General features: G+C 39.5%; 1 protein-coding gene across 19 annotated transcripts in view; it reads left to right on the top strand.

The window, feature by feature from the left end:
- The first annotated feature begins 328 nt into the window (after window positions 1-328).
- Window positions 329-13,117, top strand: part of LOC135262000 (CD209 antigen-like) — a 104,991-nt gene continuing 92,202 nt past the window's right edge. For 10 of the 19 annotated variants that reach the window (XM_064348750.1, XM_064348748.1, XM_064348740.1 and 7 more), the window contains exons 1-6: window positions 329-476; window positions 3,774-3,839; window positions 6,106-6,231; window positions 6,484-6,573; window positions 7,212-7,283; window positions 11,357-11,428. In XM_064348750.1, the coding sequence (XP_064204820.1) occupies window positions 401-476; window positions 3,774-3,839; window positions 6,106-6,231; window positions 6,484-6,573; window positions 7,212-7,283; window positions 11,357-11,428 (502 nt within the window). In that variant the 5' untranslated portion in view covers window positions 329-400. The remainder of the gene's footprint in view (window positions 477-3,773; window positions 3,840-6,105; window positions 6,232-6,483; window positions 6,574-7,211; window positions 7,284-11,356; window positions 11,429-13,117) is intronic. The other 9 variants (XM_064348734.1, XM_064348733.1, XM_064348741.1 and 6 more) reach the window with 9 other exon arrangements.

Below are 13,117 nucleotides of genomic sequence, written 5' to 3'. Positions count from 1 at the left end.
GCTGAGAAAACACATTCTGTATAACCCTCCCGTTGTTTTCAGGGTGAAATTTTAAAAAAAATATCCTGAGTTTAACAGCAGTGAAAATCTCTAAAATGTATTTTTTTCAGCATGAGTTTGAGGATCACTGCTGTATAAACTGTACGTCCTCAAATGACTGCTTTCGGTCTTCCCATTAAGTACCAGTAGCGCTGACTATTTATAGCTGTGGTTTCCTTGTTTATTTTTCTAATTTTCTGACTGGCTAGAAGATGCCACCATTTCCTCTGTGTGGGGGGGGGTGGGGGGGGGGGGGCGTTAGGGTGCCGTCATGTTAATCAAGTGTTTTTTTTCCCCATTCAGCACAGCTCAGAACAGACAGCTTTCCTCACTTCAGTGTCTGAAGTGCCGAGTATGTGAGATGGACCAAGTCTACGGCAACGCAGAAATAGTGTTCTCTGACCTGGAGGAGAGGCAAGCGGCAGATCTCTTCAAAGGTGAGACCTTTCTTTACATTACATTACAGGCATTTGGCAGACACGCTTATCCAGAGCGACTTACAGCAAAGTGTATAACCAAAACCAGGAGCAAGTGTGTTGAATACCCTAGAGGGAAGTACAGTTCCAAGTGCAGGGAACTTTTGCTCTACTCTAATTCTTTGAGGGAATATAGCTGTTGTCTGTGCTTGGTCCGCTCCTGTGGCTTGGGTCTGGGTACCTTTCCTCTCAGAAATCAGAGCTTACGCAGGTAGCGTTCAACCCCAAAAAGTTAGACAGAAAACACTTATACTTTCAGCACGATTTAGTCTTGTTCAACAGTCATGTTATGCCATTGTCAGTGTAGGTGACTTGGAAAAAAATCTCTCAATCACTCTTTAAAAAACTACCTCTGTCAGTGTGTTGCTCTTATTGTAAATTAGTTCAATTGTCACCGTCATTTTACGTTTCAAAATAGTGTACTGCATATCCTACCGGAGTTCAGGACTGTGAGTATAGCATTTATTTTATGACCCAGGGGAACCCCTCTAAAATGAATACTAACTTCTCCACATCTTTTCTGTAATTACTTTTTAATCAGCTTTCCTTTATTTATCGTCAAGTAACAGTGCATTGGGATTGGGATTGTAGGTATGCCATCCCGCCAAGTTACGCCTTGGCGGGGGCATGCCCCATACCTATACACCACCGAGAGTTTGGCACTTTTCAGGGTTCCCCACTGAAATAACCACAACAGCCACAGACACTCAGCCCTTAAAAACATTAAATTCTGTACATTCTGACCCCATTTCAACAGACAGAATTTATAAACAACTTCACATGTCCACACAATAAAGCCCCAAACTAAGGGGATTTTGCGTTTTCTCCTTCTTCTTCTCATTCTTCTTCTTCTTCGTATTTTTCCTGCGGCCAATCCCACTAACAACATGTCTCCCCATTGGACATTTTACCGACACCAGCCGAATCTTCACCTACACGACCCAATCAAAAACTTGCATACACACGCAAAATACACATACCTTTTTTATTTTGAAACATTTCCTGTTTAAACAGCTAGTCTGCTGTGGCCTAGTGGGCAGGGTTACAGTCTTGGGAACACAGGGTCGTAGGTTCAAGACCAGCTAGGAACACATTTCTTTAACCTGCTTCGACCCTCACTAATAATTGTCTACTACTTATCAGTTATTGCTTTTGCACCATATCTACCCGCCGTTCACCGAACGTATACACTGCATTATGACGTACCGTCTCTACGTTCAGTTATTAACTGGCTACAATATTGCTAAGCCATATGGATTCAATGGGAGCTCTTCTGTGCTTACTGGCCTGTGTTCTTCTTTAAAACCACCAGCAGGTTTGCTAATGATATTTCACGCATTGCATAGCTATAGCATGGTGCTGCACTAACGAAGTCACAGACTGGTAAACCTCCGGTTTAAGGCTTGAATCCCGCCTCGCCCTCAGGCAGATCATTTCCTCTTTTACACTAACGTTTTCTTACGCTTATATTTGTTTTACCAAAACTCACTCACGGCCACCCATATGCATTTCATGACGGCAAATGTACTTCTTTTATTTAAAAGTTACACCAGTTCACCACTGTGCCATTTCTACTAACTATATTTCTTCACTTGGCTACCGTACAAAACCTTCTTATCAGCAAACGCCACGTTTCTACATTCATGTTACCTCGCCCTGTTCTCAATATAGCCACATACAAACAATTACTACGTATGTACGTTCTGCAACTCTGCATTAAAACATTACATTTAAAATCATGACTCACTCACATTATAACTACTAGTACTGAACATGAGAAAAACACATCAGTGTAAGAGATTTCACACATTATTTAACCCTCTACTTTAACAACTGATGTTTAATACAGACTGTTATATATACCATTTGATAAGGAAACTAAGCTCGCTCATGGTCACTTCATTTACTTCGCACTATAGTCTGTGATCATGTCAACCTTCACCTACATGCCCATTCTGCTAAAAACATATTGTTTCAACTACGCAATTTCATCATTTCGCCTAATTTATCTCACACTGTTGTTGTTTTCTCATATGCAAAGCCTGCTGGGACATATGCGTCTGCTCCTATTCTCCACTATCAACTTTTCCGGTTCTAGTTTAACAAAACAGCAAAGAGAATTCCTACCTGCAGATAAGCCTTATAAACCTTACAAACACTAAAAGTGCATCTTCCCGAAATAACAGACAACGGAGCAGGACAGAAGGGTACACAAGTTGCGACCTAGGCAGTTCTAATTCTATGGGCTTGCTGATTCTTTTGTCATTCAAGGCTCGTTGGATGCCCGTCAAATCCGTGAGTAGCCTACATACACTGGCCATATTTCACCTTTTCTGATGCGTTTACACTTACGCCACCACACCCTTTGTCACAGCCACTGTTTTACATATATAGCAAACCGAAACTGCTAAACGGTACATGCTCATCAGACTGTACAAATTCACACAAGGATAGCCATAATCCACAACCGTTTCTTACAGGGTCACTTCGCATTTCTCACTCTCGTAATAAAACGCTTTGCAAAAAGAAATGATATCTCATAAAAAACACGTTTTCAACATACAAAAATGCCAAGTTACTCACACATACAAGACATACACCGTCTATAACTCATTCATTCAGACTGCCAAAATCCAGGCCTGCCATTAAAAGTATTGATATCAAAATGACGCCAAGTTACGGTACTACAAACGATATAGGCTATCTTGCCTCACCGAAATTTAATAACATGTATTCCAAAGCAATGCTACCCAATATTTCCTCAATTCTGTCAAATATTTCGTATTGCCTCATGGAACAAATTGAAATTCATGTAGAAAACTGCTGGTCAGTAACTACAGGAAGCATATTGTGTTTTTTTATGAGATTATATTTAATGGACCGAGAAAGAGGCCCGTTTCTTCAAACTTGCTGTGAAACTGCCAGCGCACTTTCAGTTCTTTATTTTCTTTGTGTTGCCCTGTTTGACCTTTCTTCTATCACACAGATGCCAAACTGTGAAAGGCTACAGCATGAGAAGATGGATTGTGGTTGTGAGATGTGTTTTAGAAACTGTGCTGTGCTGCTCTGAAAATGAAGCCTGCAGTTGGTTTTGTGAAATATATTTTTGAAATGTTAAGTCAGTGTTCTAGATCTCATCGCTGTCCATCACCAGTGGCAATTGTTACAGCAGCATTAGAATGTTCAGTTAAGAACGTTCTAATCACGTATTTGTGATCTTACAACTCGAAGGGTTCAAAATCTCTGTTTCTTCCACAGGAGAACAGGATATCTATGCCAATGCTGCTGAGCAGGAGTCAGGAGAGAAACAGAACTGCCCTGTCGGTTAGTATATTCAGTATATGCATCAGAACTCACTTAGTTCACTTTATTTACGATGTTTACATTACATTACATTACAGGCATTTGGCAGTCGCTCTTATCCAGAGCGACATACAACAAATTGTATAACCAAACCAGGAACAAGTGTGTCGAAAACCCTAGAGAGAAGTACCGTTCCAAGTGCAGGGAACAACCGCATAGTTAAGCTTGGACTCTGTAGGTTAAACTGACCTAGTAGTTAGTTAATGCACTCATCTTAAGTCAACTACGAAACAGCTACCTACAACCCTAAGCTTACAGTCCCTTTAGAGATTACAGGGAGGTAGGGAGGGATGGGGAGAGGTGCAGCCTGAAGAGGTGAGTCTTCAGTTGTCGCTTGAAGTGGGTCAGTGTCTCAGCTGTTCTGACCTCCACGGGGAGGTCTATCCACCATCGTGGGGCCAGAACAGACAGGAGATGTGTTCGGGAAGCGCAGGTGCGAAGAGGGGGAGGTGCCAGGCGTCCTGAGGTAGCGGAACGGAGGGGTCTGGTTGGTATGTAGGGCTGGGGCTGATCCCTTGACTGCCTGGTATGCTAGGACCAATGTTTTACATTTGATGCAAACGTTTACAGTGAGACAGATGCTGTTCTTCATTTTCAAAAAATAGTTTATTTGTTTCCATGGAGGACCACATTGGGAATAAGGGTTGTCAAAAATGATTTCATGAGATGTCCTCTGGGCTCAAATATGCCATACGTTATATTTCGTGCAATTTATGTTTTTTATAAAATCACAAATCCAACAGAAACCACATATTTGGACATGTTTTAGTAGAAATTTTCTTGTAAATTACAAGCACGACAGGTTCCAGTGATACAGTTCTACTGCTGTTACTGTACAAACGAGCATGATTGTGATAATGTTTTGTGTTCATTGTTTTATATCCTGTGTCTATATTAATAACAGAGTGTTTTATGTCTACTGTAGATGTAAAAATGAATCCTCACTGAGATCAATATAGTTTTATTTGTTATACAAAATAATAAAAATGTATATTGTAAAAAAATGTATTATTTTGCCCTCCGAAAGGACATATCTTTCACACCTCTTGCATGGTGACTTGTCCAACATTGATACAATAAACTTCAGCAGGTGGTTAGAAATGATAATATTGTGATTTAGTTTACACCATACAGCATATCGAGAAACACTGGGTTAGAAACTGGGAAAAAGTTTTGGGGTAGGCAGACCTGTTATTTTTTGTGACAGATGTATGACCTTCAAGACTTTTTGACCGGTGGAAACAGACGAGGCTGGAAAAGTAGCAGAGGCATGGTGTTCTTAAGCATTTTCTCACTTTGTTACGGCATGGTCTGGACGGGAAATTAGCCAGAGCATGAGTGTGCCTTTGTGACTCATGGCTGTGTGCAGGGTTAGTGAAGAGGGTACTGTCAAATCAAGGCAAGCATTGTAAAACACATGGCAAAGTCATTTAAGCTTTTATTCAACTTTTTTTTGATATCAAGAATTCAATTTCAACTAGTTATAATTCAAATGCTTGATATTAAGAATTCAATTTTAACTAGTTGCAATTTAAAATGCTTGATATGAAGAATTCAATTTTAACAAGAAATAATTTGAATTCCTGATGTCAACAATTCCATTTTAACTTGTTAAAATAAGTATTCTTGATATCAATAATTGAATTTCAAATAGTTCTAATGTTAATGAGCTTCATTGACATGGGTCAGTGAAAGTCCCCTGTTTCTAATTCTGCCTACTAATGTGGAAAATTGTATCAGAGAATGATTTGTCTCAAGACTAAACATTTCTGGCATGACCTGATTTTCCTGAAATCTGAAATGTTTGAGATCGAGAGGCCTAATAGAATGACATTTAAAAAAAACATTTTAAAACAACAATTTACAAACAATAATTTGAGATTTCTAAAATACACATACATAATATTAGGTTTGGGTTTTTAAATAATATATGATGTATTTTCTGCTGAATACTGCTTTATACAGCTTAACTAACACAAGGATTTAATGCAAAATAAATGCCATCTTAATTTTGGAAGGATTTTGACTTTTGAATCATGCAGATAGATAGTATGACAGACAGACAGACTGAGCCACAGAGATAGATAGATAGATAGATATATATATAGATAGATAGATAGATAGATAGATAGATAGATAGATTGATTGGTTGATTGACCTGGTGTAACATTGATATATAACTCATGTTTACTGTCTGTAATGCATGCCTCCTCTTTGTTGTGTACAGAACACACAGGCTCCTCTCCTCTTTCTGCAGCAGAGAACAGTGGTGCCCCCTGCAGGTGCAGCCTGGCCCTGCTAGTTGTATCCTGCCTTGCTCTGCTGGGTGGTCTCACTGCCCTGGGGATCCTGTGTGAGTGTCACCAGCTTCCCTCTAGTCACCTTCTTACCAGGCTAACTCTCCTCTGAACCACTACTATAATACTTAACAAAAACAACACCAACAATAATAATAATAATAATAACAATAATTCTCATTACATATGGTATCACACAACTGAAGTTTCATTAGACTACAACATTAAGTTTTGGAGCCAAACAACGGTAAATATAAATCTTCTAATTCAAATTCCCACCATTTCTTAAATCTGCCTTCCTGCCACAGACGTTCAGAAAAGCAACCGATCGGACGCCCTGGAGGAGGAGAACAGGGAACTCTCCATCTCTCTGTCTTCTGTGGAGCAGAGGCTAGCAGGTCAGTCTGAAATCGCAGACTTGTGGCTGAACGCAAACACGTGAAGAAGCACTCATACGCCTAACTTTTAAACGGCCAAACTTAATTTAACAAGAATACTGTACATTTATAAACTTAAGTCCTTAACGTACTATTTGAGGGGTAGATCTTGGAGAGGGAAAGGCTCAAGGGTCACTTGGAAAAAGCTGGGGTTAGGGTTAGGGTTAGGGTTAGGGTATATATACATATATACATATATCAATCCATCCATCCATTACCTATACCCGCTTATCCTGAACAGGGTTGCTGGGGGTGTTGGAGCCTATCCCAGCATGCATTGGGCGTGTCCACGTAAATTTCTTACGGGTACTCCGGTGTCCACCCACAGTCCAAAGACATGCAGGTGGGCTAATTGGAGACTCTAAATTGTTCAAAAGATTGGCAGCCTGTCCAGGGTGCATTCCTGCCTCTCACCCAATGCATGCTGGGATAGGCTCCAGCACCCCCTGCGACCTAGAAAATGGATGGATGTATATTTATATATAGATTTTTATTATATATATCTAAATAAGTCTAAATATTTACAATAGATCCAGAAAAATACAGACTTATGAAAAATCTGAGTTATGGTGAATAATATTCCACTTTATATGACTCAGGAACCGAAAGAAATTTGGAGGAACAGCAAGTGAGAGACAGAAATGAATCAGAAAGACTCTCTGCTTATCGAGGTAAGAGAACTGATGCTACATTTTATTAACTTTTTGTGTTTTTATTTTATAAATAAAAAATAAAGTGTCTTAATAAGGTGTTGGGCAACCACAAACTGCCAGAAAAGCTTCAATGCACCGTGGCATAGATGCTACAAGTCTCTGGAAGTCCGCTGGGGGGATGGAACATTCTTTGTCAAGATATTTCTTAATTTGGTGATGGCGGTGGTGGAGAGCGCTGTCTAACAGGTTGGCCCCAAAATTTCCCAAAGGTGTTCATCTGGGTTGAGATCTGGTGACTGCAAAGGCCATAGCATGTGATTTAGATCATTTTAATACTCATCAAACATTCAGTGCCACATGTGCACTCATCCACATGTCGAGAATTTGGTGAAGGATGACTCATCTGACCACATCGCCATTTTTTTCCCCACGTCTGTAGACCAGTGCCTGTGGTTTTTGCACCTTTGAACTCACACAAAACAAAGAAGCCAACCACAAAGTTTTCATAAAGGTGTTGTATTTGTCACATACGGGAGGAACACAGGAACTCAAAAGCAAAGTTTAATCAACGACTTTACTATTAACTATAAACAAAACAGGAAACCAAAAAGAGGCCACGACAGGCAAAACCAAAAACTTAAACACTAGAAAAAAAAACTTGACACAAGAAAACAAATGACAAGGACAGAAACAGTGAATAAACAGGCAGGCAGAATACAGGCAGGGCAGAAAACAAGCAGGCAGAAACACAAGCAGGTCCAAAACACAGGCAGGCAGAAACACACACAAGGAACCAGCATCTGAGTCAAGGGGACAAAGAACTTAAATAGACAAGACACAGGTGAACTCAATACATAATCAAACGAGAGGGAAGGGATAACGAGAGGCAGGTGGGGACGATGATTATTAAAACAATAATACAATTAACACAGGAAACCAATGAGGGAATGAACAGAAATACAAGAACTGAAATACAAAAAGGAAAAATAGAAACAAACAGACAGAACCATGACAGTATTGGCTGAAATAGCATCACGTGTGTACTTTATTGAATGTGGCACTGGATCATTTGTGGTCACTCCCCTGCTCACTACCCTCCACTGGCTGCCTGTTATAGCTCGCATCAAATTTAAAACATTGGGCCTAGTAAACAGGCAGTCAAGGGATCAGCCCCAGCATATCTCCACAAGATATTCAAACCCTACATGCCAGCCAGATATTAATGTTAGCTCTGGTTCACCAGAAAGCTAAATAGCTAGCTTGCTAACCACATCAAGTTAGCCGATTAAAGATATGTTTCACTTCGACATAACAAATTCTTTTCTGGAGGCGACTCCATTGTGTTTTCGTAGCGTGAAGCAACATCTGCTGTCCGTTAACAGCGTCTCTGTTCCTCTCGGTTGTCCCGAAAATGAATGAATAGGGAGCCTGACAACTGTGAGGAAAAGCGATTCTGTTAACGTTGACGGTCAGCAGGGGAGGCAAATGCTATGTAAGTGCAATGTGTTAGGCTCCACAAAATTACTTGTTATACCGAAGTGAAATATCTCTGAACTAAGTTTTGTACTACCGTTACTATTTTGTGACATGTTGTTTGTGCTGTACTTGTTCTAATAAAGATTTATATTGCTTGTCAGATCGCCTGTGTAATGGTGTTCAGTTCACTACCGAGCTGTTTGTTTTCATCGCTGATAAAAACTACCCACACATTTTTAAATCAGCTGATATATCTTAAGTAGGCATGTCCGTCAATACATTTTGTAATTACAATTTACTAAAATAAACGTGCATCTGCAGTTTCAACATTGAATATCCAAATATGTGCTTGCTAACAAGCTAGCGGGCTAAAACGTAATTTTCTAATCATAACATAACATATAGCTAGCTAACTGATTTTATGACATTCCAAGTTCCAGCGCACACCAAACTACGGAGGAAGAGGTCTGCACGCTATTTCGCAGAGACTCTCAACCAGGCGAACGTTTCCCTGCTCCTGTGCCATTGAGCCATATTAACACGGTCTTCTGTCGCATGCTACAGCAAGGGTTTCTATGAAACTCTCGCTGGTTAAGAGATTATTTTATTATATAATAATTCCCTGTGAAATTTGGTGCCCCTACTTGCAAGGTCCTAATACCAAGAAAATAAGGACCCCTTAATTAAGTCCGAATTATTGCCTCATTCAAATTTTAATTATTTAACATTTTTGTTTGCTTATCCTTGATTGTACTGTCAAATTTATATTCAGGAATTGTACTTATAATTTCAGAATTGTAATTTATATATTCTGGAATTGAATTTATATATTCGGGAATTGTATTTATATATTCAGAATTGAATTTATATATTCAGGAATTGAATTTATATATTCAGAATTGAATTTATATATTCGGGAATTGAATTTATATATTCCGGAAATGTATTTATGTATTCAGAATTGAATTTATATATTTGGGAATTGAATTTATATATTCGGGAATTGAATTTATATATTCAGAATTATATTTATATATTCAGGATATATTAGAATGCAATGCTACCTTGTTGCAACGTTGCAATGTAGCTAACTAAAGGCCAGTTCAGATCAATGATTCGCAACGAGACTGGATGCAACTTGCAAAATTCCAAGACGTCTGATTGTAAACGTTCTAAAACTGCAGTTGGCGATTTGACAAGGTGGGTCTTTTGAGACTCCAGGCAACGGCTCCAGACGCTCTGCAACTATTTGAGGGGTAGATCTTGGAGAGGGAAAGGCTCAAGGGTCACTTGGAAAAAGCTAATAAAAAGGCACATTGTTCATTTTCCTTTAGTGGTGCAGAATGTCCTATCCATTGCCTTCCAGACCACATACAAGACCAGTGTTTATATGACCAGTGCTACCCACTGAACCGCCATGCCTCCTATATATATATATATATATATATATATATACATATATACATATATCAATCCATCCATCCATTACCTATACCCGCTTGTCCTGAGCAGGGTTGCTGGGGGTGCTGGAGCCTATCCCAGCATGCATTGGGCGTGTCCACGTAAATTTCTTACGGGTACTCCGGTGTCCTCCCACAGTCCAAAAACATGCAGGTGGGCTAATTGGAGACTCTAAATTGTTCAAAAGATTGGCAGCCTGTCCAGGGTGTATTCCTGCCTCTCACCCTCTTTATGCCTCTTTATTACGCTTCCTCATATGTTCCTTCAGCCTTTATGCCCTTTTTTGATGAAATCTCCTTTGCTTTTGTTTTATTCTTCTTGTTCTGATTGCTACTTTAACACCCAGCTCAGCGAACAGTTTAGCTAGCAAAACCAGAAACACCAGCGGTAACACCATGCTGTTGAAAGACTTGAAAAGCACTGGATATGTGTGTCTAACCTTACAAAAAAATGAAACTGCACATATAGCTGTTGAACGCTCTGACAACAGAAAAAGAGGAAATACAGTAATAGGCCCCATACTTTAAAAATATCGCATAGGTACAAATAAACTGGGAAGTAGCTTATCAAGAAGTCTGAGTTTGCTATCCCTCCCCCTCTCTCCCCCCATGAAAAGACATGTACAGTCACTTAGGCTACTACCTGTTAGGGAAGTGCATGGGTTGTTTAAAATGAGTCATCGCAAATGCTCCAGTGCCATGCTCAATAATTCTCCCCATCTGACATTTAGCAGATGCTAATCACAACATTTGATCAAAGTAGCCAATGGCAGGATTGAAAAATGAACATATGAGGAACTGCACATGTGATGCCGTTTCAGCCAATACAACACCTTTCTAACAAATTGGTTTGCATCTTTGTCTTGTTTTGAAGCTAGCTTGCTTGTTAACTAATAAAAACATACAATAATAAAAAACAAAAATGAATGTTTTTTCATATATATATATATATGTAAGAAGGTACAAAGCACAGAGGGTGACAGGTAGAGGAGGGATCACAGCTTAGAAGCTTCCATGACCTCCTGACCTTGCATTTTGCCCCAAGCTGCCAACATTTGTTCACTGACTTTGCAAACTTGTTTTCATAAGACTCTCACTGTTCTTTGCTAATATGAGTGTGAGTGCACAAAGATTCTCTCTTCTCTCCTGCATCAGACATTAAGAGCAACTTGGAGGAGCTGCAAGTCAAGCATAGAGATCTGTGGAAAAAGATTTCCCATTACAATGGTGAGTTTTTATGAGAAATCAGAATCATTTTTTGTGCCATCATGTTAATTGAGCTCTGATGTGTATGACAAAAAAATGTATGTGATTTATGTGTGTTACTTTTATTAAAGTAGCCTTAGAAATGTAGCAAATGATTTTACGCTGCTCAGAAGTATGTACTCACAAATGGTCATTATAGCCAGCAGCCTGTTCAGTACATAATTGGAAGAATTGTTGGGAAAAGGTTGTAATGGTGGTGATATTGGTGTGCCAGTAGACATTGGGGTCTGTGTTTCCTCTTGACGAAGTGGAGACTACTTATAGGCAGGGGGACGTTTTTACTGGGGAACAGGGGTGTAGTACTGGGGAACAGGGGTGCCACAAGGGATTTTGGCTCCATGAAAAGATTTCACACTGGGCCAGAAAATCCTGTACTCTAATATTTTTTGAGGCCTCCTATTAGTCAAGGCCTCATTTATTTGAACATGATACTATACCCTAATGCTGTACCCTTATGCATTCAGATTTTTGTTTTTTTGCACTTTTTGGTAGGAAGTCTTGTAGACTTATAGACAGAATTTGCTTCATGTGTTTGGGGTAACATAGGGGAGAGTTCTACTCTTAGTTTTTTGTTTTATTTTATTTTTGTTAATTACTTTATTAAATTTGTGGAAGTTACACCATAGCCTTTTTATTTCCATATTTTTGAAGAGTTACAGTTTTCGTAATAAATTAAACTATGTTTCCTTTTAAATATTTCATTCTTTTTGGTTTATTTAAACCCATTTTCACCAGTCTTAATGACATAATCGCACCTGAGATACATAAATTTTAACCTTTTGATGGCATGTTTTACGATGTGTTGTATTAAAGGTTGTCTGCAACACAGCATCTTGCATTAATCCACATAACCAGCTAAGCGTTACTGAGAAAGTTTTTGGCCTGAAAGGAATATTCTCGAACAGTTAGCAAAACCAGAAACACCAGGGGTAACATTTTGCAAGGCAGTTGTTGTGTCACGCAACAATCATTCACGAGAAAGACGATGTTTATTGTGCACAAGATACATAATTGCACGAGCCACAGCGAATCCCGCGGATTCTTCTCTGCAGTGTAAAGATGTTCATACCGAGCAAAAGGTGGATAAAGAACGTCAGTGGAAATTGATCATCACTAATTCTACCCCAGGTCTGCTACAGCATTTAAACCCGGCTCAGCAGTGTAAAGACAGCTTAAGTTAGCCTAATGTTAGACAACTAATGAGTATGTACATAACGTTACTTTTATAACAACCATTTTTTATTCAGTCGATTGTAAGTTTTAGTTACTGTGGCCAACGTGCCAAATGACTGACGTCACACAGGTGACACTATTTGGAAGTTGGGAAGTGAGGTCCAAAAACACACCTGCAATTACCGCTTGGCTAAGGAGTTGGTCTTGTAACCTAAAGGTTGCAGGTTTGATTTCCTGGTAGGACACTGCCGTTGAACCCTTGAGCAAGGTACTTAACCTGCATTGCTTCAGTATATATCCAGCTGTATAACTGATCGCAAGTCGCTCTGGATTAGAGCGTCTGCTAAATGCCTGTAATGTAAAGTTAGCAGATGCCACTGTACCGTATTGATCTCTGGCCCCTTGTCTCTATATCACACACAGCTATGGAAGGATGTGCATGCCTCACTGGATGGAATAGACACCAGGGAAAGTGTT

The sequence above is a fragment of the Anguilla rostrata genome, chromosome 8, assembly GCF_018555375.3.
Source record: "Anguilla rostrata isolate EN2019 chromosome 8, ASM1855537v3, whole genome shotgun sequence".
Taxonomy (NCBI): Eukaryota; Metazoa; Chordata; class Actinopteri; order Anguilliformes; family Anguillidae; genus Anguilla; species Anguilla rostrata.
The sequence above is the reverse complement of the archived record's forward strand: the minus strand, read 5'-3'. Positions and strand labels throughout refer to the sequence as shown.